The sequence below is a fragment of the Vitis riparia genome, chromosome 8 (genome assembly GCF_004353265.1).
Source record: "Vitis riparia cultivar Riparia Gloire de Montpellier isolate 1030 chromosome 8, EGFV_Vit.rip_1.0, whole genome shotgun sequence".
In the NCBI taxonomy this organism is placed as follows: domain Eukaryota; kingdom Viridiplantae; phylum Streptophyta; class Magnoliopsida; order Vitales; family Vitaceae; genus Vitis; species Vitis riparia.
Genome location: NC_048438.1, coordinates 18,783,594 through 18,809,219, shown reverse-complemented (window position 1 = coordinate 18,809,219; position 25,626 = coordinate 18,783,594). Strand labels below are relative to the sequence as shown.

Below are 25,626 nucleotides of genomic sequence, written 5' to 3'. Positions count from 1 at the left end.
TAAAACAAATGCATGCTGATCTACTTTTATTGCTAGGATTAGGAATGGCAGCCAATTAAGAAACAGAGAGTGGAGACTATGGCAACATTATAAATGTGCATGAGAGGCTTGCTGTTGCTGCTATTATTTCCTTACTGAATCTCCAACTGTTTTGTTTATTCCAGACCATTATAAATACCCACATACAAGCTTGCCCGAAAATAACAATCATAAGTATTAGATGTTTTAATCCAAACCAATAATGTACCCTGTGGTGTACAATGGACCCCCAAGCGATCCATCTTATTTGTGGTTAAATTTCATGTAGTTTTGGTGCAGCCTACTACTTGAGAGACTACCCATCCATCTCAGCCAGCACATCAAATAGTCAACTTAATAGCGATGTATAAGTTGCTTGTATGCATCTACATTCTGCGAGTAGTAATTGATCTCTGCCTGCAAAACAAAAAATGATGCTCAGTATTCAAATTTGCCTTTAAATCGAAATTCTGAATCAAACTCTGGGCAACCACTTCTTATTTGCAATCTTTTTGATCCAAATAAGTTGGTTTTGAATTGTAATCAGGAATCCTGTTTGGTTAGAGGAGTGTAAAAATTCTGGGGTTTAAGGCATCTGTGCTGATCTGTTCTTAGCTTCCAAGAGAGTGATCTAGAATTAGAATAATTTGAAGACAATGAAATTTGTAAAAATAGTTATGATCATTGACAAATTTGAGCTTTGGGACTTACTCGTCCAAGAATAATTCAGAATTTGGGAAGTACTAAAAAAAAAAGGGTTCATGAGAAGTTCCAAAGTCGGTTGTAAAACCAAAACTGAACAAAATCAATAAGAAAAAGGAAGCAAAAAAAATTTCAAAAATTACAACAAGAGATTTCATAGGGAAAAGCAGTAATAAACATGCTTATTTATGATAAGATTTTTATCGTAAGGGTTGACTTGCATACAGTTCAGTCCAGTGCAGTCTGACAAGTTTCTGATAGAATCATGCAATTAGGTCAGCAAAGATAAAAAGGATAACAACACCATATGATCTAATTTCAAACCAACTTTACTAATTAAAATTCTTAACTTCTCTTTTAAGAAGGAAAAACCACCAGCTACAACTCCAACAAAAACAGGGGGCAAAAAGGACCTTGGTTAGAAAATAGTTTTCTTGAATTAAATGAATAAAAGGATATCTTCAAACTGTGTAACCTCAAAAAAAAAAAAAAAAAAAGGGTGTCAACTTGCCAGAAAGAAGTCTTCACTTGTATCAGAGCAAGTGTAATAAGAGCTTTCCAAGACCTAATCAATACTTTATGATTCCAACAGCCTATGCATGAAGTCTCAGGACTCAAATCATTTCAACAGATATTTCCATGAGAAAGAAAAGTTCACCTTCAGAGTTTGATTACAAGGCAATCTTGTTCATCCAAATTGAATCCTTTAATAATTTAACATCTAGAGAACAACATTTTTTTTTTATCAGAAACAAACACATCTGGAGAACAACATTCAGAAGCATATTTGAAACATACCTTGCGAATTCCTTTTATGGCGACAAGAAGCTTTTCACCGATTAGATCTTTCATGACATTATCTTTCCCAAGAGCTTCTAACGATTCAGAAAGTGATTTTGGCAATCTTCGAAGTTCTGCACTGAGATCTGAAGGGTTTTCATCTGTTTCATAAAGTGATATGATTAAACTGTCAGCTTACAGTATCATTTTTTTCCAACATGAGTGCATACTACCAACTCAAAAAGGTACATAACTTTCTTCAACATTTAACAGTCATCAAAAGTTAGATGGTAGTAATCGAAAGTTCAGAGTCTTAAAATTAACACAAAAGGCTGACTCATTCTTTGCTTTTGAGATCTTCAACGATAACAACTTCTGACATGCTGAAGCAAAGAATCACCTGTCTTAGCCTTGCTAGATACTAAATGACCTAATAATCAAAGGCGAGGTCTGAGGAGTTACTTCACTAAGTGAACATCATACAAGCTCAAAGAAGAGGTTGTAAAAGTTGAGGTGGGGTAATTAAAGGACATTGATCTCTGCTTATCAGAAAATACTTTCTGCCTCTCTTAGATAAAATGTGATGATGAACAGAATTCATTTGAGACTCAGAAGTAGAAAAGATGCACTGATTTGGAGAGTCTATGACTAGGATCATATGGAAAATTCCAGACAAGAACTGCTTTAACAAGTAAAAGGCTTCAGTAAGTAAATCTAGGATTTTCCACATATTTTTTCTTGATCTTTTTACAACGGAGATTAGCATAAAATATTAGAAGAACGAGTTTTAAATTCTCAATAACCCCTTAAGATGCTTCATGGAGATACAAATTTTTTCAATACCATGTACATGCCAACAGACATGTGCATTGGGTACTTTTTGAGAACCCACATCTACCTCCTAGTTCATTCCTGTGGGGATTGCCATACCAGGTGCTAGAATTTTAGTTAGAGAGAATGATGTGTATGTTTCACACTTCTGGATACCAGTGGTAATTAAGGATGAAAACTGCACACATGGTTTTCTGATTAAGAAGGAAAATGTTGAGATGGAAAGGAATCCATCATAATATTTATGTGGCCATCTTAAGGTGAATGATGTATCAAAAACCAAGGTCATATAAAAATTTAAATTTCATGTTACAAGATATTACTAATGGTTAATCTTAAGCATTTCTTAGTATCAAAGTTTACATAATCTTACCAACAGGTACAGGAAGCTGAAGATGTTTCCGAAGGCCATCAATACCAGAAGCAATTATAGAAGCCAACCCCAAGTGTGGATTTGCACACCCATCAAATGATTTGATCTCAAAGTTGCTCACAAGACCATCTGGAACTCCTGGTGGGCATGCAGTTCTTAATGGAGCTTCTCTATTTTCTTGTCCCCAACACTGGTATGCTCCACTCCATGTATCGGGTTGTATTCGATCATAACTACAAGGCCAAAAAGCCAAACAGGATATAACAGTCAACAGAGTATAAGAGTATAAAATCTGAATTTTATTTGTGATATACATCCAAAATGAAGTTCAGAAGCCAAATGATATCACACACAATTTCCACCACCACAATGCAGCAATCTTCCATAAAAGGCCAGTCACTTCAATTCCAATAATATTTTCATCCTCCAAAATACGAAAAACTAAACAACAAAATTTGAGGACATAGAGAACTACAGGAAAAATAGTATAAAAAATGATTATGATGACAAAATGAATGTCACTGACAAGAAGTTCCTTTTTAACGAGTTGTTTTCATATAATATATTGTATGAAACCTTTCAATCTACAGAGCTTTGATATACTGATCCAAGTTATAAATAATATTTTGTTGGTTCAACAAATCCAAAGTTGTTGAAAAATCCAGACATAAATCATATTAATGAAGTACTAAGTTTGCAAAGGAAAAATTGCACATGCAATAGACAACATTGTCATGGAATAAATTTTTAATATAGTAACAGCTTCAGATAATATCTAATAAATGTGCTTTGCTTCATGCTCAATGGAAACTAACAAATGGAGACAACTTGAACCGGATATTAAAAGAGAGATTTTCCTCAACATTAACAAAGAATGGGGATAATTTTAAAAAGTTTTCCCTTGAAACACAATTTAGCCTCCACCAAGTAAGACTCTATGAGTTTTACGGTGTTTATACACATCTGTTAATTTTCTAAAAATATGGATAGATATGATAACTAGTTTTACTTTTCAAAAAATCATAAAATAAAATGAGGTACCTGACAGAAACATTGGTAATCATTGAGGAGATGACTTAAACATAAACAAATTGAGCCAGAAGTAATCAGTTTTCAACGTTCAAGGACCAATGGCTGGGCATTATGGAGGTAGGGATGGGGCATATTAAATGACATAAGTAAACTAGATACTTCCAAAGCATTGGAGAAAAATGTTTAGTTCTACATATGTATATCCATTTCAATTCTAGTGTATGTTTTTTAAAAAATGAAAATAAATAAACAAAAATTAGCAAAGAGTAACAATGAATTATTTACTCAAAGATAAAGATGATAACCTATTTGGAACTGGTGCTGTAAATGCCAAAATTGAAGGAAGATGATGCAAAACTCCTGCCATGAACTCTTCTCCAACCTTGGATATTCCATAGCGAGAGCCTTGACCAGATGCCATAAAAACATTTTCTCCATTCTCCCACAAACTGATATGCACATGGGATCCAGACCCAATGTCATCCAATGTGTACCTAAAAAATAAGAAGGAAATGTTATGTTGTGCAATGAAACAGATAGGTTTGGTAGGTTAGAGAAGACAATTCTACAGATAAAAAGGTGAATAAGGTTCCAAGTTCATACCATACTAAGTCAGTTCAAGTAATCATCAAAACAAAAGAAAACAGTTACAATTGGAACCACTTTAAACCTTTGAGCAAATTTTTGAAATTTCAAATTTCAATAATTGGAGAAATATCACATATGTGCATAATTGGGTGGACTAAGAAAGTCACAGGAATTTTGATATGTTTTTTATTATTTTGTCAATCTAGACCAAATTAGTTAGCACACGATTTAACATTTTGTTATATAATTGTTGTGACCTACCTAACTCCTTCTAGACCCTCCCTCAATCAAAACTTAATAATTATTTTTTATTCAACAATAGATAAAATACTTGAAATGCAATTTTGATTAGATCATGAATTGAAGAATGGAGGCAGTTAAGCTCCAAGGCCAAGTGTTAGCCCAAAGTTTTAAAATCAATTTTGATGAAGCAAATCCAATCCTTGTCTTGAGATTTTTTAATAGATTTAATTGCAATACTCTTAAAAATTCTCAAGAAGAAAGCTTTTTCATTAAGAAGCTAAAAATGCAAGAGGAGGCCTTGTCAAGATTATAAACAGAATAGGTTCATTTGTAAACCAAGTCAAGGTTCAAGTAGTGTGGGTAACCATACCTTAAAATTAGACCATCACAAACTAAGTCCCTTTTAACAATAAAGAATCAACTCTTCAAAATATTTTTTTACAAGAATTATTTATGCCTTATTGATAAATTTTTGTATAAATTGAGTTCATCCATACAAGGTTGAAATCCTATATTTTGACACATTTTCGTCATCAAAAAGGGACTTTCAATCTTAAGTTTTCAATCTGCACCAATCTGAGTCATCAAAAGATACTTGTGCCGCATTTTTATTTTTGGTGAAACCAACTTAAGTGGTCTACTAGGAGGTTGACCCATTGATCAAACTGTCCCCCATGGGTTGGTTGCTCAAATGATGCACTTTTAGTCTAAAGATGACCTATCAAGTGAGCAAGTGGCCAATCAGGCAGTCGTTGACCAAACATTTTGAGTCTCAATATTCATCGGCAAAAGCAATCAACGCACAACGACTAGATGGGTGGTCGTCTGGTTCATCAGAAAATTATGTCTAACCACCCTATTTTGGAAGAAATCCATTTAAATGACTCTTGAACATTTATGAATACCAACTACAAATAATTCTAGTTGTTCTACTTTGAGATTTCAAGATATGTTTAGTACAATTACACCCTCATTTGCATAACTTGTTTATTGCATCTTGAAGACCAATTATTTTTCTTTTGTAATTAAGTTACAAAGCTATTTCTTGTATTTCATTGAAGCTACATTTATTGCTTTTGTGTGAGAGAGTTGGAATGTTAGAAGAACACTTATAAGATTGTAAAGATCCATTTATACCTAGAAACTAAGTGAAAATAGAAGGAATCCTTGGTTTCAAGGATTTTTGATTAGTGGACCTTAATGCTTGGTTTGGAGCTTGAGGTCGTGCAAGTGCATAAGAGCATGCCAAACCATATTAAAATCATTGTTTGCACTCTCCATGTCTTGATATCTTTACTTCATTACTTCTTATTTTGCTTAACATCCATATACCTTGTGTTTAAAGTATAAACTAGCAAAAAGTTAGAAAAGATACCATCACTTGATTCACTCTCCCTTTTGGGTGAATAACATAGGTTTGTCATAGGGTACTTTACAGTACCTTGGAGTAACTATGTTGGTGCTTTGATTCTTGATCCATAAAGAGGAAAACTAAAGAGGATGATCCATGCATTCTTCTGCTATGCATTTTCATGGATAGCAGGATACCTCATCTTTTGTCGCATATAACTTCCTTTACACGTAATACCTTTTTGTTTATGACCAAAAAAGGTGATGATGCCTACAGGATTAAAGATTGGTGAATTGCATGGATAAGAGGTGGGAGATAGTTAAGATCTTTTGGCCAATGGGAGCCTTCAAGCGACCACCTTGTGGCACTTGGTTCTATTCAAAAAGGACCTAGAAAGGTTGATGCCTACAAGAATAAAGCATAGTCGTTAAAATAAGTGGTTCCAGAATATTATGTTACTATCTTGTTCCAAATCAGAAATTCTACAAAAAGCAAACTATTATACAACTAAAAAACAAGATATCAAAGAGTTCAAGATGATACAGAGATAGAGAGAGATCCATAAAATACATGTAGGCAAGACCACGATGTTGAATGGGTTAGGTGGGCAACCAGGAGTACTATTATTACAACTAGGACATAAGATTACTCCACATATGATGAGATGAAGAAGTGATGTTTGTAATAGTTCACCAATCCAACATAAATGATGTGGAGGAGAAAAATGGTCATTAATAAAAATATACTATGCAAGACAAGTGAGAGGAAGGCTGGATAGGGCACAATATAATTTGCAATAAGAGATTTAGAATTTCCTGTTTTAAAGAGAGAAATATCTTTTTGAGGTTTTAAAATCACGCCCTCAGAATGAGAGCCCATGGTCACATGCAAAATCTCTCTAGATGTAAAAGTTTAACCTAAACAGATAAATGCTACCTAGTCTAAACCACAAAGTTTAGCTGTTTTCTGGTTATAATTCAAGCATGATTTAACAGTTAAGTTGCTACTTAAATCAGCGATGCAAGTTTAGGCGAGGTGACATGTATGATACAAGCAAAAGAATGATACCAAATAATATCTATTAATGTACTAGCATAGCTAGATTATGTTCACGTTTTGTTCTAAAAGAACTTGATCCAATGCCACTACTTTTAAAGGACTTATTGGCTTGAAGAGCAAGACTAAAAATTGAAGGACGTAAATCAAATTAAGGTATGTGATTTTGGATCTGGTTAAGTAATGAAAAATTAATGATTGAATTTAATGTAAATGGAAGTCTAAAAAATTTAAGGAAGTTTAAAAATTTGGTTTCCTTATTGGTTCTCTCACTTTCCAGCTTTATTAAGCTTCCTATTGTATTCTAATTAGGGTTTTATGCTTATAAAAGGAAAAATATTTTTCATAACCCTAGAAGAGGAAGGACACATGCTAAAAGAAAACAATATATTATTTTTTCATTAATTCACCATAGTTCCTAAACTCTCAAAAATCAATTTAGTTGGAAACTTAAAAGTCCTTTCGATGGAATGGCATTGATGAGTTGATAACATTGCCTCAAGTTGTTGAGGTGTCCACTAAAGAGCACAAGATGTCACATCAAGGATGTGAAAGCAAAGTGTAGGTGCTGGGTAAAGTAATTCCTTTAGGAGAAAGTTGCATTAGGGTCAGGTAAATCAGTGTACTTGGTTTTCATATTTAGTAGATTTACTTTATGGTTGATTGAGACTCGTGGTTTTCTACCTCTATAGATTTTTGGAGGTGGTTTCCACATACATCACATGTCTATTGTAGGATTGATCTAGGTCATGATATCTAATATCTCATATTGATCAAAGAATACTTATACTGTCAAAAAAAAAAAAATCAATTTTTTGGCTGAAAAAACAGGACTACCTATTCAACCACCACACCCCACACCACACAACCCCCCCGCCCCCCCAAGGTAGTAGTTTCATGAATGAATATCTAAACTTTCAATATCTTTGTATAGATACCAAGGACGTTAAATGTTAAATGATAAAATAAGTATTTATATAAATCATGCAACTCAAAAAAAAAAAAAAAAAATGAGCGAGAGAGTGAGAGAGCGGGCCGGTGTGAGAGAGGGTGAAAGCGATGGGAGGGAGCGAGGCGAGCGGCGCGTTACAGAAGGATTAGAGGGAGACTTAAGGGATGAAGCAGAAGGTGATGGCTTCGTGGGGGTTAGAAGCAGGGCTAAGAAGGGAAGCTTTGGTGTGGAGTCGAAATGGTTCGACGTAGAGGTAAAGGAAAAGAAAGGCAAGGTGCAAGCCTTGATTGTTGAAAGGAAAGGGGGAGTCTCCTCGTGGATCAGGATGGGATCGAACAGCATTGGGTGTTTCGTCGAAGGTCTGGAGGCCTGTATCGAGAAAGCAGGAAACGGTTTTTGGGAGAAGAGGTGGAAAGACAGCGGAAGGTCCTTCTTTATGGTGCGCGACATAAATAAGGGAGGGCTATTCATTCGGGTAGGGGTCACAGAGGTGGGAAACAAAAGGTTCAGTATCTTTATCCCGAAGGGTAACGGGGATAAGGATGGCTGGGTACTAATGGTAGAGATGCTGCGCCGGCTGGGGTGTAACGTCGGCGACGAGAGCTCTCAGAAAAAGGGTGCGGCGCTCCTAAGGGCTTCAATGGAGAAATCCTTTGTGGAAGCTGTGATGCAACCAAAGGAGATGAAGTCTGTAGCGGCAAGGGCGAATCTTCGGCAGAGGGGAATGAGCCGAGCTTTGGGGAAATTGGCCCACTGTCTGGTAGGGAGTTGGGACCCTAGCTCAGGGGATGAGGACGACTTGAGAGGCTGGGGGATGAAATTGGCGAAGTTTTGGAGACTGAAGGGTAATTTAGGAATCGCGAAATTGGAAAGGGGGAAAGTCCTATTAGAGTTTGAGGAACGGGACGAAGCAGAGAAAGCCCTAAGAGTTGGGGGTTTCTCATGCGAGAGATCCTTTCTCAGCCTGGAAATATGGAGGCCTGAGAGTGGGTGTACGTCGGAAGGGGAACAGAGGCGCAAGGCTTGGGTGCGTGTTCTGGGGCTGCCAGCTTCGCTTTGGGATCACGACTCCCTGAAGAGAATAGGGGATGCATGTGGAGGATTCCTAGATATCGACCCACAGACGGAGTCGCTGGAAGACATGCAATGGGCAAGGATTTTGGTAAAGCTCAACAAGGAGAGGCCCCCCAACGTCGTGGAAGTGCGGACAGAGGAGGTCTGCTATGAGCTTACACTCTGGTGGGAACTCAAACCCACTGTGAGGACGGCGAGGGAAGGAAAGGGCAAAGGTCTCCTTGTGGCAGAAGGCGAGGACGGGGGTGAAGTCCCTGCACGCGCGGGGGGGCGCGTGAGGGGGTTGGTAGGTGGCGCAAGTCTCGAGGTCAGGCTGCAGACTGACGATGGGACGAGGGGCCAGACCTCGGGGTCGGGTCCGGAGGCGGTGCTGGATTCGGGCTTGAAGGAGGATGGGCCCCATGTAGCAGGCGGGCTGGTGATGCAGAGGGCTCTTGGGCCTTTTGAAGATGCTGGGCCCTCCTTCCCTAGTGCGCCTGGGCCGCCCGGTCTTGGGCCGTCTTCTGATGTTGGGCGGGCCCCGAATTTGATTAAAGGGGTTGGACTGGGTATTCGAAGCCCACCTAAGGCGGACGAAGCCCAGTCGAGGATGGTCCGTCCATATATAGGGGCTGATCCAAACCCTGTGGGAGGCCTTGATCAGTCTTGGTCATTAGTGATGAAGGGATTGTGGAGGCCAGTGGCTGAGGAGAACAGAGCGGAGGGGAATTCGAAGATGGCTGATGCTCTTCTGGAAGAGGCTTCGAGGTACGGGAACGTCCTTAATTTCTTTGGGCCATTGGTGTGTGTTTCTCCTTCTCCCCCTTCTTCTTTTTCTGGTCGGACTCCATTGGGGGAGTATTACGACCGTTCTAGGGTGGCTATGGATGTTTCTCAATGGGAACATACGGACCGGAGGGTGATTGAGAGAACGCCTGCAGCTCTGCAGAACGTGGAGTGCTGGCAAATTTTGGGAAATAATAATGACGAGACGGAATCCAATGGGAAGGATCTCTGTCCGGTTGGTGTGATGGCGCCAGAAAGTAGAGATTGGAGGGAGGGCAAATAGGAGGAGAGTGAGCTAGCAAGATTCAGCTAGTTTCTGGGGTTCTCTACAGTGGGTTTAGAGAAGGACATCTTGGACTTTATGGTCAAAATAAGAAGAAGAAGGGAAAAAGTGCACAGCAAATCTCTCTTAGATAACTCGAAATTTGAGAGGGAATTGAAGAGGCTTGAATGCTCCATCAACTACGATGGGGGAAGGAAGCAGATAGGAATTGGTCAAGGAAGAGGGGGCAGTCTTCAGTTGTATCATGAAGATAAAACTGGTTAGTTGGAATGTTCGGGGAGCTAATGACAGCTCTAAAAGGAAAGTGATCAAGGCGTTGATTAGGAGTCAAAGGGCGGACTTAGTTTGCATTCAGGAGACGAAAATTCAGACTATGACTGAGGGGGTGGTGAGGAGTCTGGGTTCTGGAAGGTTCATTGATTGGGGGGCTATGGGAGCTCAAGGCTCAGCGGGAGGAATTTTGGTTTGCTGGGATAAGAGATCCTTGGAGCTGCTGGAGATGGAGGTGGGCAATTTTTCTATATCTTGTAGATTGAAAAATGTTGAAGATGGAGGGGTTTGGATTTTTACGGGAGTTTATGGGCCGTGTAATAGGAAGGAGAGGGAGGAGATGTGGGAGGAGTTAGGTGCGATTAGGGGAATTTGGGAAGACCCATGGTGCTTAGGAGGGGACTTTAATGTCACTTTATCCCAAAGAGATAGGAGCAGGCAGGGGAGCCTTAATGGAGCAATGCGTAGGTTTGCCCAGGTGGTGGATGACCTTGCCCTCATTGACCTCCCCTTGCAGGGGGGTGTGTTTTCTTGGAGTGGAGGTAGGGGTAATCAGAGTTGGGCAAGGCTGGATCGTTTCCTGGTGTCTCAGGGGTGGCTTGATACCTTCAGGGGGGCTGTTCAGTGTAGGCTCCCTAGGCCTACCTCCGACCATTTCCCTATTCTGTTGAAGGGGGGTGGGATGAGGCGGGGTCCTTCCCCATTCAGGTTTGAAAATATGTGGCTCAAGGTGGAAGGGTTTAAGGAGCTGCTTCGAGATTGGTGGCAAGGAGGGGTAAGAGTAGAAAGAGCAGGAAGGGCTAGCCTTAGATTGGCTGCTAAAATGAAGGAGATGAAGGAGAAAATTAAAATATGGAACAGGGAAGTTTTTGGCAGAGTGGAAGTGAACAAAAGCTCTGCCCTCCGGCAAATTGAGTTTTGGGACAGGGTGGAAAGCGGCAGAAACCTCTCAGATAGGGAAATGGATCTGAAAAATGAAGCTAAAGAGAATTTTAAGAAATGGGTCCTATTGGAGGAAACCCATTGGAGGCAAGCGTCTAGGGAGCTTTGGCTTAGAGAAGGGGATAAGAACACTGGGTTTTTCCATAAGATGGCTAGTGCCCACTGGAGAAACAGTTTTTTGGACAGAATTAAAATTAATGGGGTGGATTTGGTGGAGGAGCAGGAGGTGAGGGAGGGGATTGTCAAGGCCTTTCAGCACCAGTTGAGGGAAGATGCAGGGTGGAGAGCCGACATAGAGGGTCTTTCTCTTAATAGGCTTGACCCTAGTGATGCTGAAGCTGTGGAGGTTCCCTTTACTGAAGAAGAAATCTTCTCTGCCCTGATGGATATGAATGGTGATAAGGCCCCAGGCCCGGATGGGTTCACTGTGGCTTTTGGCAAGCGTGTTGGGAGTTTGCTAAGGAGGAGATAGTAGAGCTGTTCAAGGAGCTCTACGATCAAAAGTCCTTTGCCAAAAGCTTGAACGCCACGTTTCTGGTCATCATCCCAAAAAAAGGAGGTGCTGAGGACCTTGGGGACTTCCGGCCTATCAGTTTGCTTGGGGGGCTGTACAAGCTTATGGCCAAGGTTTTGGCCAATAGGCTGAAATTGGTGCTGGATAAGGTGGTCTCGGCTGATCAAAACGCGTTTGTAAAGGGAAGACAAATTATGGACGCCTCTCTCATAGCCAATGAGGTGGTTGACTATTGGCAGAAGAGGAATATTAAGGGGATGGTGTGTAAGTTGGATATTGAGAAAGCCTACGACAGCGTCAGCTGGAGCTTCCTTATGAGGGTCTTGAAAAAGATGGGCTTCGGGCCGCGCTGGATGGAGTGGATGTGGTGGTGCTTTTCAACGGCAAATTCTCTGTCCTTATCAACGGGGTCCCTGAAGGCTTCTTCGCCAGTTCTAAGGGTCTGCGGCAAGGAGACCCAATTTCTCCCTACCTCTTTATTTTGGGCATGGAAGTGCTGAGTGCTCTTATTAGGCGGGCAGTGCAAGGAAACTTCTTATCTGGGTGTAGGCTGAGAGGTAGGGGAGAAAAGGAGATTATGGTGTCACACCTGCTCTTTGCAGATGACACTATTATCTTCTGTGAGGCCAACAAGGACCAATTAACGCATCTTGGATGGATCTTGGCGTGGTTCGAAGCGGCCTCTGGGCTTAGGATCAACTTGGCCAAGAGCGAGCTGATACCAGTAGGGGAGATTGAAAATATGGAGGAAATGGCGGTGGAGTTAGGTTGCAAAATTGGCAGCTTCCCGGTCAAATACTTGGGGCTGCCCCTTGGGGCCCGGCACAAAGCCTTGTCCACGTGGGATGGGGTGGAGGAGAGAATGAGAAGAAGACTTGCCCGGTGGAAGAGACAATATCTGTCCAAAGGTGGGAGAATCACCCTGATCAAGAGTACCCTTGCAAGCATTCCCATTTATCAAATGTCCATCTTTAGAATGCCTAAGTCAGTGGCTAAAAGGCTTGAGAAAATACAAAGAGATTTTTTGTGGGGAGGGGGAAATTCGGGTGGAAAGATTCATTTAATAAATTGGAAGGTGGTGTGTACTCAAAAGGAGAAGGGGGGCCTTGGTATTAGTAGGTTGGGGCTTTTGAACAGGGCCTTATTGGGCAAGTGGGTGTGGAGATTTGCCGTTGAGAAGGATGTTTTGTGGAAGAAGGTAATCGGGGTGAAGCATGGGATGGAGGGGTGTGGCTGGATTTCTAAGGAAGCCCGGGGGCCCTTTGGAGTGGGAGTTTGGAAGGAGATCTTAAAGGAGAAGAGCTGGTGCTGGAATAACATGAAGTTCAAGGTGGGTAGGGGGAATAAGATCAGGTTCTGGACTGATCATTGGTGCGGCACCGGCGCGCTGTCCAATGCGTTCCCCCTGATTTTTGAGTTGGCAGTGGGCAGTAATGAGCTGGTGCATGATGTGTGGGACCCAAGGCTGGGCCAAGGAGGATGGAATATCAGGCTGATTAGAGACTCTAACGACTGGGAGCTGGTGCTTATAGAAGATTTGCTCCTTTTGCTAAGGGACATCAGAGTAAGTTTAGAGGAGGACTGTGTGCTTTGGAAAGGTGGGGTTTCTACCAGATTTAGGGTTCGGGAAGCTTACAATCTGCTGGCAGCCCCTAGTTCTTGCGTTTTTCCGGGAAAAAATGTTTGGGTGGATAAGGTTCCGACCAAAGTGGCTTTCTTCGCATGGGAGGCTACTTGGGAAAAAATTCTTACTTTGGATAGGCTGCAAAGGCGTGGGTGGCAGCTCCCAAATTGTTGTTTTTTGTGTGGGTGTGAAGAGGAAAATGTAAATCACATTCTTTTACACTGTACAGTGAGTAGGACCCTTTGGGATATCGTCTTTGCCCTATTTGGGGTTCAGTGGGTGTTTCCAGAGAAGGTTAGAGAGGCGTTGTTCTGTTGGCGGGGCTCTTTTGTGGGCAAAAAGAGGAAGAAGATTTGGAAGACCATTCCGTTATGTATATTTTGGACGGTTTGGAAAGAAAGAAATAGGCTAGCCTTTAGAGGGGGTTTCTTGGCCATTCAGACTCTCAAGAGGTCTTTTGTAAGTAGTCTGTGGAGTTGGGCTAAGTTGTATAGGGGAGAGGAGTCCTCTTCGCTTATAGGCTTTTTGGAGTGGGTTGCGACTCCTTAAGGGCTGGTGAGGTGTTTTTGTTTTTTGGCTTTTTGGCCTTGTGGTTGCTTTGTATACTTCCTGTATGCGGTGCGGCCTTTTGGCCTTCTTTATATATTTTCTGCTGTTGCTTATTAAAAAAAATAAATAAATAAATAAATCATGCAACTCATACCCTTGTGATGAATATGAAACTTTTATTTTCCACTAGTATATTCATCCCCAAATTCGTATTACACCACATGCCCCTACCAGCCCCGACCCCCAAAGAAAAATAAATTTTTCAAAAATAAAAAAGTAAAAATTTGAGAGATTAGACATGGATCAAATTTAATTAAGATTTATAACTTTCTGCATACAAGAAAACAAGTATCTAGCATATTCTAACAAAACCAGGCTTACTTTGGAACAAAGGTTGCCAACAGCCCGTGTCTCCTTGCACAGGCCTTAATAACTTCATGGGTGAAAATCAAGTTGTCAGCAGAGCAACTACAAACTGTATGCCCTAGAGCAATTTCAAACTGACCTTTCCCAGCTTCTGCATGGAGCTACAACATTTAAAGAGCCAAAAGAGTTGGCAAAGGTCAGCAATATTTTAATTGAAGAGAGAGATCAAAACAAAGAAAAAGCATGGAACAGTCAATTAAGCATCAACGACCACAGCTGTTATGGTATCTGATGTTTTCCATTTCTTAGTTGTTTGCAGACAAGTTATATTTATACCCCTATGGAATCTAACACTTTCATTCTTTTGCCTGTTGGTGTAACTATGTTCAACATTGCTAAATGAAACCTTCTCCACTGGAATTAGCTTTCTCATCGATAGCCATAGTGGGGAAAATGTTATTTACTTCTCACTGCACCAAATGTGGATGCAACACATCACTTCCAATGAATCCCTAGGTAATCTATGCAATTTTTCCCTGCAACTGGATCCAGTAAAATGCCCACTCATAGGGAACACCTTAAGTAGTTCCTTCTCATGATTATGGTTATAAGATGCAACTATATGTTGACTTTTAACTCTCATGCTAAAACAATGAAAGAAGAAGAAAATGGAATAGTAATAGAATTCAAGTTCAATAGAGAAGTATTCCATAATAAAACTTTTGAGTAGCTTAATGAAGATGAAGTAAATACGTATGAAAAATTATTTCATGTAAGTATCTGCACAACAAATTTTCTTCTTTACCTGTTCCACTGGAACATTCAAGGATTGGAGAGCAGCAAGAACTTCATGAAAAATAGGGGATGCAGCATCAAATGCTGATGTAGAGCAGTAGGGGGTTGAGTCAAATGGCACCCATTCTTCTTTCCCTTCCCTGCAGAGACCATCAACAATGACTGCAAAGTGACATGGGAATCTTAACATACAGAGGTATAGAAGATAGCTTCACATACCTTAGTATCCTCTTCAAGAGATAAAACTCAACTTCAAAGCCTGCATTCACTACCTGAACAATTAAAAAATTGGTAAGGGAACAATAAAGGCATTTCACATTTTAGATATAAACAATCCAACATTCACTACCAAGTTAAATTCTTCTTTCAGAACTTTTGAAATCCTTCGTAAGGCCTCTCTTGGGCAGTATTCCCATGGTTTCCCAGGTTTAAGGTGCATGTCAGCCAAAACCATTTCCTCTTGTTTTGCCCTATGAGGAAAAGAAGTGGCATTAAAATCAGTGAAATTCAGTTACAATAACATAATGTTTCCAGCTCAAATGGTCTCATCCAATAACCATTAAAATCTATAAATTCTAATTGTAGATATATAACTCATCAGTACTCAGTAGATTTATACAGTATTAATGAGCTTATGCATAATTATACTGACAGAATTGCAAATGAACATGAAACAAGTGAAACTACAAAATTTTATGATTGTAAAATACGAGAACAAACTTAAAGTTATCCGATTACATGATTTATCGGCACTTTACTCAGAATGTATTAATTTCCAAACCATTAGGCATCATTTGCATATATTTTTCCGTTTCTTTCAGATTTGCATTAAATTTTAAGGGTATCCTATCATATACAAGACAAAGAGAAGCACAAAATTGACAATCTGATATATGATTTGACAATTGCAGCTATTATGATACATATGCATCCCTGTTTGACCGTACCTCATTCAAAGGGAGATAACGAATAAAGGGTTTTCATCTTCCATTTTCAATATTCAATGACCAGTAGTGGGGATATAGAATAAAGGGATAAACATAAGATAATGTACAGATGGAAAACTCAACCACAAAGAGTAGATAGAAACATCCAGGAATGCAGAGGAACATTGAAAGCCGCATCAAATTATTCAGTACCATGGAATTCTCCACTTGGTTGATAAATCAGGAACCAGTCTGGTCTCACCCACTCCACTCAGATTGGTCCCATCAGCTGGACCATCAATAGCTGAACTCATTCCCATACAAGCAAACGTTAGACCTATACCATTCTTCAAAACAACATCATAGAAGCGTCTTGCTGGCACAACCTGAAACAATTATATACAACAATTGCACGGAAAGTCAAGCTATATTTCACCTTAGCAAACAAATTGGATTTTACAAAATATAGAACATAAATTATTCAATTTGTGATAAGAATAATAAACACACCACGCCCGGACAGTTTGAGAATTCTTAAGGACTGAAAAATATTGTCTATGTTTTTAAATAATATAGCCAGTTGATTATTCTAGAGAAGTTACAAATCCAAGCCTGAACTTTTGTCTAATGGAAGCAAATATGTTCTTTTGTCATTTTTCTTTCTACACTACCGTAAGGACATTATACATTTAAAGATGGATTGGCTCAAGCAAAAGAGGGAAGAGTACAATAGAGGAAAGAGAGGAATTTGCCTAGTCTACGACTCAAATCCAATTTTTAACTGTGTAGCCTGGTGTACATTGTGAGTCTATATCTTAATAGCTTAAAGCTTTTAGAGAAGTTTGGTAGCTTAACAAGGTAGGAATAGAGATGATTAAATAATCCAGAACTGCTACTTTGTCTCTCCATGTGTTTGTATGGGATTGCACGAGGGTGTTAGCGTGGCACACTTTGTGAGCTTATATTCTAACAGCTTAAGCTTTTAAAAAAGTTGGTAGCTTAACAAACCTAGTTCTTCTTATTCTTCCATCATTAAGGTGTTTGTCTTCACATCCCTATAATTAAAAGACACTGCATAAAGTAATCATCTCATGAAAGAACAACTTGCTTCTAAATTTGACACAACTGAGATGGGGGAAGATATTAAAATTATTCAATCTCTAATAGTTTAAAGAATCTCTTTTCAGTTGTGGAGTTCCCTAATTATTGTGATATCTGACAAATAAAGAACTTGCCACTTTTAATGCCATCCAAGTCTTTATCACTAGCACTCCAAAACCTTCTAATCTTCCAGATAACTCTTATGTTTTCCAAACTTCGGTTTTAAATCATTCATGCTTCCCTCCATTAATTGCCTTGTTGAAACTGGTAGACAAAACCACATTGATCTATTCTCATTTTCAGGATCTCAGAAAGTTCAACTTGCTCATGAATATTCGATAATGAACAAAGCTGTACCATGGATGGCTTGATTTTTCTTCCATATGATGCTTTTACCCTTTTACTTTCTGGGAAAGGTATTTCAGTATTAATTTCACCAAGCAATTAATTTTCAAAGCTCTAACCAGCATGTTGTTCAAAAAGAGAAAACAAGAAACAAACAAACAAGAAAGGAAAATAAAAAAAATAAGGAGAGAACTTACACGGCATCTTTGCTGCCCAGAAGCATCAACCCAGATAATGCGAACAAGTGTGATGTCATTTTGTGAGGAATTATTGCCTATGCTCATGAGCTTAGGGCATATAGCATTCTTCAAATCAATAGACTTCATAGCTACATTTAGCTTGTAAAACTGAATTGCATTTTTAGCAAAGATGTCTTCAGCTGCCTCCACAGCTTCAGGAATTGAGAGATCACCGTCAATGCATGCATCTCGTAGAACAGTAAAGACAACTTCACGTGCTTTCTTTGCACCTGTCAAATAAATTTAGTAGATAATATAAGAACACAAAGAGTGCAACTTTTCAGTGATTAATGACATACCTACTTTGTCCCTGTAAGTCCAACACAAAGATATATCCCCTGATTGTCCTTTTAACCACAGAGAAAATATATCCACAGAATTGATTTTCAACCAGTAGTATCTTACAACTTCACAACTCAATTCAAAAGATGGATGATAGCAATGCTTCTCACATTGATTTTTTACATGTTCATTATTTACATCAACACTATCACACCCTCATTTACGAGGAACAAGATTTTATCACAAAAAACAGTGATAAAATATATGGCATGAAGGATGCAGAATCCTTTGAATAACAAACAAGAACAATGAAGAACCAAAAAGAAAGGAAAAGAAAGAAAAGACTGCCAAAAAGACCCCTGACATAATACCCAGGGTTTACAATATAATGTATGAGAATATAGGAAATAAACTCAAACATGATATGACCAAGAAATTACCAAAAATATGATAAATTGTGGACACAAGATGTGAATTAGTTATTTTTGTTATGACAAAGGACTGACTAATTTCTTTGCATAGATCTTATTGGAGGCCATTTATTCTTCTACAATCCAAAGTCACATTCTAAGGAACAAGTTTTCTATAAATTTCAAGCTTAATACAAGATCCTTGTCGCTCTAAAATTACTAACACCATAGAGCTACTGTACCATCTGGTTCATAAATTTTAAATTTTCCTTGCCATATTAACATGTATGAAGGGGCAGGTGATGACTGCTAGCTTCCAGAAAACCAGGCTTCTCAGAAGCATCATTGCACATAAGTGGGTAAAATGCAACATGAAAATTGAAATTGATGTCAGAAATCTGCTATTCTGAATGCAAGGAATAGAAGGCATAGAACAAGGCATTGATTCATTGCATAAAATCCTGAAACTAGAGTTATCATCAAGATTGGATATTGTATTAATAGACAATTAGTTAAAGATACCTAAGTAGAAAGTTTCAGGAAATGCATACCCATCAGTGCTGAACATCACCTGAAAATTCATCCATACGTGTTAGTGGTGCAAACTAGACAATTTAAATACACAATGAAAGTCTACTACTGGCCTTCTTCTGGACATTATTGCAGAATCCTACCTCCAAAAGTATTCATACATGTGAAGAAATTTGCAAATATTTAAAACCAAATGTGCATTAAGGCAAATAGCTAGAAGCTAATGCATATTGATATGACATAGATAAAATAAAATTCATAACTAAAGCAACTTCATAAATTCAATCAGATAAATCATGAGTGTTTTGAATATAGAGAAATAAATATAGAAGATACCTGAAACAAAATGCTAGCTGCCACAGGATTGTGAATGAGATAAATGAATACAATAACTGAGAAAATACACATTCTGTTATTTGAACTTCCAAAATGTGTTCAGGTTTAATTGTGAAAATCAGTTATCTTGTTGTACAAATGAAATGTAGTGAAGGAGCTGCATAATTCTGGTGAAGAAGTTGCAGGAGAAGAAATACTCAAACCTAAATCATGATTCGTTACATAAACTCCCTATTTAGAAGGATGAGGCATCCTTCTATATCCTAAATAGGAACTTAAACCCATCACAAACTTTTCAAACTATTAGATAAGTTAAATGTGTTAACAAAAGAAAAATATAGGTAATCCAAGACTTACCTCCAAGCATATGCTTTCTGAATTTTCCATAAATCCCTATTAATCTAGTCAAAATAAGTTAAATCTTTGCACTCTTCCTGTATCAATGACACCTAGACACCAGGTTTGATCCATACTCAAGACCAATCGTACAGGTAATGATGCATGCCTACAATGTGTAAATGTTGTTAGAAGTATGAGTTTCAATGTTATAAATGTGCCTCACCCCTTATCGACTTAAAAATGGAACAACTCTCTTTCCACTTGGACCAACTCCAATATTGCAAAGTTGTTTTAAAGAGATTTAGTACAATGTTTTAAAAATTGGATCAAATCGGCTGGTCGGACCAATTGGATCATCGATTGGCGGCCTCTCCGGTCCGGTCACCTTAGTTGAACCATTCTTGGATCGAACCAGGGTTGAACCGTTCAAACCAACGGTCAAACTGTCAAACCGCATGAACCGGCTGGTTCTCCAGGAACCACTCAAGCCTATTTTTTTCAAAAATTTTTAATATTTGAGTGCTTATCATTGGGCCTATTGGTTCTGGCCCATAAGGAGAACAGGTCAAGCCTCATTGGGCCAAATGCTTTTGACCCATGCCCCTTTGGTTTCTGCTCCAGAGTTCCAAGGGGTATTTATACCTATGTTTTCTATTGCGTAGCTTATGACTTTCTGATGTAGGATTTATGTAGGAAGTAGAAATATTTTTTGCTTGCCTAAGGATTAGACTATTGGGATATGAAAGCATCTTGTTAACTATTATTGTAAAACATCATATATTAAAGTAATGCTTCTTTCAAATTTCTATTATTTAAAACCCTTAAATAATTATACTTATCATATAATAATATTTATGAAAATAATATAACATTTTTTAAAATTATAAAATAATAAGATACACAATTTTGGACATGTAAATAAAACTAAATATTATAATTTTTCTTTAAAATATTATGTGTTTTATTTAATAAAATTCAAAATATTAAATTATTAATACATTTATATTTATCTTTACCATTTAATTTAACAACATCAAATATAAAGAATGAATTATTATTATTTTTTAATCTTACAAATTATACATCTATTACGTCACCAGTTCGACCACGATTCAACCACTGATCCGACCATTAAACCATGAACCAGTAAATTTTCCGATTCAATGACCGATTCAATTATGAAAATATTAATTTAGTATTTGGATTTCCTAAGCCTATCATAATTGTTGAACAATTATTTAAATAAACTTTTATACTATATACTCCCAAATGCATAAGAACTCACCTTCTTGATTGGAGCAAGCTCCAAAAGTTCTTTGACTGAAGATATCATACCATGGATGCTAAGCTTGGGAATTGCCAAACCAAAGTCAAGGTAGACCTGAAAATGAAGGTATTTTATCTGTATGGGAAATTTTGTGCTCAACACCATAATACATTTCCAAGAAGTATTTATTTGAATTCCAAATATTTTACCTGAGGATAAACAGAGGCTAGATATGATGCTTCCTTTGAGAATGGATAGGATGCATGTAAAAGCACTATACGACACTTGGAAAATCTCTTGTCCTCAAGAAGAGTACGGAGATGAAGTGGATTGGCCAGCCTCAAATCCAAATCTCTGTCTCCGAACCTAACAGCAGGAAAATGAAGGAAGAAGGAAACAATGTATTCAGAAAAAGATAACCAAGTAGTACAGAGAGAAACAGACTGCCCTAGTGCTTTGCTTGATTGCTGATCATAAGGCAACAAAATGAAAACTTGGAAGCTTAAAATAGCCACTCCATTGTCCTGTTAAAATTTCCAAGTTTCCAGTTTTTTTTCCTATATTTCCTAAGACATCAAAAGAGCATAAGGTGAAACAATAGTTCAACAATTCTAAAACTTTCTATTACCCAGTGTGTAGCTGCATTGGCAAGTCAAAGCATAGAGCGACCTCCAAACTACAAGTGAAGATATAGTCAATAAAGTTTTTATTTGTGATGCGGACAGGCTTCCCAGCTGGAGAAAAGAAAGGGATTGATTAACATATTATATGGTGGATACAATGAAACCTCTGTTCAAATGGGAAACTCACCATATAAAACTTCAGCAAGACCTTCCTCGGCATCCTGTCTACTGACATTTGTATTAATTTCAAGACCACTACGGTATGCAGCTATGCTTTTCAAGCCAGAGATCCCATCAGCAACTGTAACAGATGATAAGGAAACTAAAAGAAGCAAGAATCAAATTTTAATACATATTTTGACAACTAGCAGAAGAAATCCACTATGAAATATGAAGAGGATATGATTTTAACTTTCCCACAAAGATAGCAGTGAAGACATCCAATGTCCATGGAGATCCATCTGGCGCCTCCTAAAAGAACAAAAAAAGGAGGACAAAAAGCTTATGGATCCATCATTTGATGTATCTAAAAGAACAATTCTAGCTGAGAAGTTGAGATGAAATCCCATTAATGCAAAAGAAGGGAAAAATAAATATCAATGAACACAGAACATAAGTCTAGAATTTAAAGGTTGAGGTTGATATAAAAATGCTAAAACCAAAGGGAAGAACTACTGGGTCATTATAAATTTCTAAATCTAGAGTAGAACTGAATCTAAAGTTTTCTGATCACTGGGAAATAGGACAATGCACAGCATCATATAAAATGCATTTGCAACAAAAAGAGCAAGCTAATGATAGATTACTATGTCATTAAGTACTTGTAACCATAAAAGTAGGCAGACCAAAATTACTCACCTCATCAAGTATCTTCTCTGCAAGATGCTCAATTCTCAATATTCTACCAACAATGGGTGTGAAACTCCTATGCCACTGGATGTCATGCTTCTTGTCAAAGTCAATTCCATCATCAATCAGTATAGCAGCAATTCTTGCAGCTTTAAAGCAAATTGAAGTAATGGATTGTAACCCTGAGCATCTACGATATTCTTCAACTCCACTCAAAGATACCTCGGAGCCATACAGTTCAGCAATCTCCCTCAAACTTCTCTGCCATGAACAAACCAGTGCCATCAAAATAAAAGCCCCAGAAGCCACTATTTGAAATTCTTAACATACAGTAGCAAGTTACAACATCTATTGTTTCCCTTTTGCAAAAATGTCATCAAAACAGAGTGCTTGAAGAATTCCTTTGGTACTAAGTTCAAAGAGATTTGGTGGAAAGTTGTATCCCAGTTGCTAATTTGATACTACCCATCTCTCCCCTTTCCAAGCTTGGAACACTGTTTTGAAGTAGGATGACATGATGAATGGAACGAGGTTAAAATGTGTCAAGAAGTTGATCCATAGATGACACATGCTTTTTAAAATTATCCAAAACACCCACCAGCAACCAAAAAAGAAAACCAGAAACTCAATTTGAAGGATAATGGTGCAGTGTAACAGTACGAGTTAATATCTTATTTATATTTGTGTTTCAATTTGGGCATAAAAATAAAAGCTGAATTCAATTGGAACCAAACACTCTTGAGAAATATTCTATTTCATCAGAACAAACCGGGAATTGCGATGACACAATAGTGATACATATATCAAATGATTCATGCATCGAAATCACACCCTAATAACAATATGCAAAGATCACAAACCACGACATCATACTCTATACTGGTTCTCTTACCTCATAGTTGAAATCCATAAAGAATTTATTGAATTTTATATATATATAATAGGGTCTAAAGAAACTGATGAATCCAGCCTTCTTGGTGATTCCTAGAAATTCAATAGGGTCTTATGTGCTTATGTAACAAATATAACGAACTTGAATCCTAATCCTGATGCCTTTTCTTAGCCTTCATTAACCAGAAAGAAACCAAGAATAAATGATTATGCATATGGGTACACTCATACACAGACAAATGGTAATATCCATCCAATCGAAATATGGTAAATCTAAAAGCTTAGGAAAAAGTATAGATGGAAGATGAGAGCAGGAGAACGCGGAATGATGGATTAGTAGTAGGGGTTGCCTTGAAGCAGAGGGAGTGGGTTGCGAAGGATAAGGCATCGCCATTGGCCTCAGAGAAGCAGCCGATGAAAGGGAAGGCTGAATCGAGGGCGACGATATTGTGCGCATGGGCGTCCACTAACTCAACCTTCTCCACTGCCTCCCGCAGCTCTGCGTATTTCTCCATCTCTTTCTTTCTCCCTTTTCTTCGCCGACTGCTCCTGTCTGCTGAACTGAACAGGTAGGCTTTCTCTAAGAGTTTCCAATTTTTATTTTTTTCTAATATTGTGAAATTCTAACGGGCATGGATATCTCTGCGCATCATCGGTTCCAATTTTTTATTTCCAACCATGTCAACACCTGGATATCAGCAGATATTCGACTGAGTTTGAAATTTTGAAATTTCCAACTTATTAGTTGTTACAATATTTTTCTGGTATAGATTTGCAAATAAATGTAAAAAGTAATGATGAAAAAATGAGAATGGTTTTTATGAATAGGGAAATTTTTATTAGAATGGGAATTTGTCGAGACATTTTGACTTTTCTGTTTCCACTCTGCAATAGTCTAACTGTCTGACGTAAACGCCCTCGGCATTTTGAAGAGAAAATTACATTTGCAGTACCAATATTAAAACAAAGTAGCTATGGCGTGCCGGCCTTTCAACGTAGCCGACGAAGCGTCCAAAAGTCAGAACAATCCCATTTTTATTAGCGAATCTTAATGGCATGGTATTAGTCTATTTTGATACTCACAGATATGGTACACTGCATTTGAATATAAAATAATAATTTTTTAATATAAAGCTGTGGGAATGCAATAATATCGGGGGATATAAAAAAATATATATAAATGTACTAAAAAATAATATTTTTTATATTGAGTTTTTTTTTATTATATTATGTTCATGAATCTAATTATTATGTAGATGTGTGTTTGGGGTGTATAGGTGTCTCTTATATTTATTCAAATGTAGAAAATGAATTATTGGCATAAACCAAATCCTTCAATTAAATTAGGACTTCAAAATCTTGGAAGTTGATTAGAGAGACATTCATGCATGATGTGAGTATCATTTGAACACTTAAATAATTCAAGACACTTGAAGTCTTATGTTTAATTTGTTATGTTAAGATACACAGGTGTTTTGGTCAAATAAGGTCATCGCCTATTTACAGGCAGCCCACAAAGATTCCCCTCATAAATTAATTTAAAGTTTTCTATAAAACTCTATATGAATATTTACACGCTAACTCCACTCATTTTTTTATGTCTAATTTGCATTATTCTACCAATGACTAAAGGTAGATTGCTCTAAAAATTTCCAAAAACTTCTTGTCTACCTATATATGCTTAAGGGAGGGTCATTTGAGCAGGTTATTACACATTTTCTCAAATTCATTGTCTTCAAGATTGAATTGATTTGATAGATTCAACCATTGCCTAAGTCTTTATCCAATTTGGTTTTGAATTTTCCATAACCGACAAGTTGTTTTTGTGGGCACCTTGGCCTTGGGAGGGGTGGTAATTACCTTTTTTTTTTTTTTTCTTTTGGGGTGGATGAGTATGTTTTTGTGGGCTGAATTTAACATGCTTTGTGTTTTTATTACTGAACTATTTTTATTAATGAACTAACACAATGAGATACATATATTTATCAAATTGGTTACAATGAAGAGGCAATTAGGTATAAGGAGGGAACTACATACATAAAAGACTATAACTTGAACGGGTTGGATGGGTTAATGGCTAACCTGAACTTAACCTGAATTAAAAAACAATGAACTTGAACTCAACCTAATTCGTCCTCTAACCTAATGTATTCAACCTAGGTCTAATCCACACCTCATTTTTCTAAATTCAGAGTTGAATTCAAATTGTTTAGGTTAGACATTTGTTTTAAAATTGAATTACTTTTAATAAATTTTATTTATATTATAAATAAATAAAAATGTAACATAAAAACGTTTTCAATGTAATGGATATCCAAACAAAATTAGGGTTTTTCAAATATTTTTTTCTTCTCAAAATTAGGAGATATTACCAAAAAA

At 37.8% G+C, this 25,626-nt stretch overlaps 1 protein-coding gene across 1 annotated transcript; it reads right to left on the bottom strand.

Moving 5' to 3' along the window:
* Window positions 1–23,991, bottom strand: LOC117920380 (protein fluG). Its single transcript, XM_034837864.1, has 18 exons — window positions 23,598–23,991; window positions 22,366–22,617; window positions 21,911–21,978; window positions 21,695–21,810; window positions 21,513–21,618; window positions 21,094–21,250; window positions 20,903–20,998; window positions 18,934–18,982; window positions 17,678–17,949; window positions 16,248–16,420; window positions 15,458–15,578; window positions 15,328–15,380; window positions 15,119–15,248; window positions 14,329–14,474; window positions 4,042–4,230; window positions 2,705–2,937; window positions 1,519–1,661; window positions 1–435 (listed from the first exon to the last, which is right to left on the bottom strand). Exons 1-18 carry the CDS (start codon window positions 23,760–23,762, stop codon window positions 373–375), a joined length of 2,532 nt encoding a protein of 843 aa, XP_034693755.1. The 5' UTR covers window positions 23,763–23,991; the 3' UTR covers window positions 1–372.
* Window positions 23,992–25,626: the final 1,635 nt, after the last annotated feature.

Coding starts and splice junctions, on each gene's coding strand:
- LOC117920380 (XM_034837864.1), bottom strand. CDS start 23,762: ATGGAGAAATACGCAGAGCTGCGGGAGGCAGTGGAGAAGGTTGAGTTA. Junction 18,983..20,902: donor AGCTTGCTCCAATCAAGAAG/GTGAGTTCTTAT, acceptor ATGAATTTTCAG/GTGATGTTCAGCACTGATGG. Junction 17,950..18,933: donor TCCTGAAACTTTCTACTTAG/GTATCTTTAACT, acceptor TTTATTTGACAG/GTGCAAAGAAAGCACGTGAA.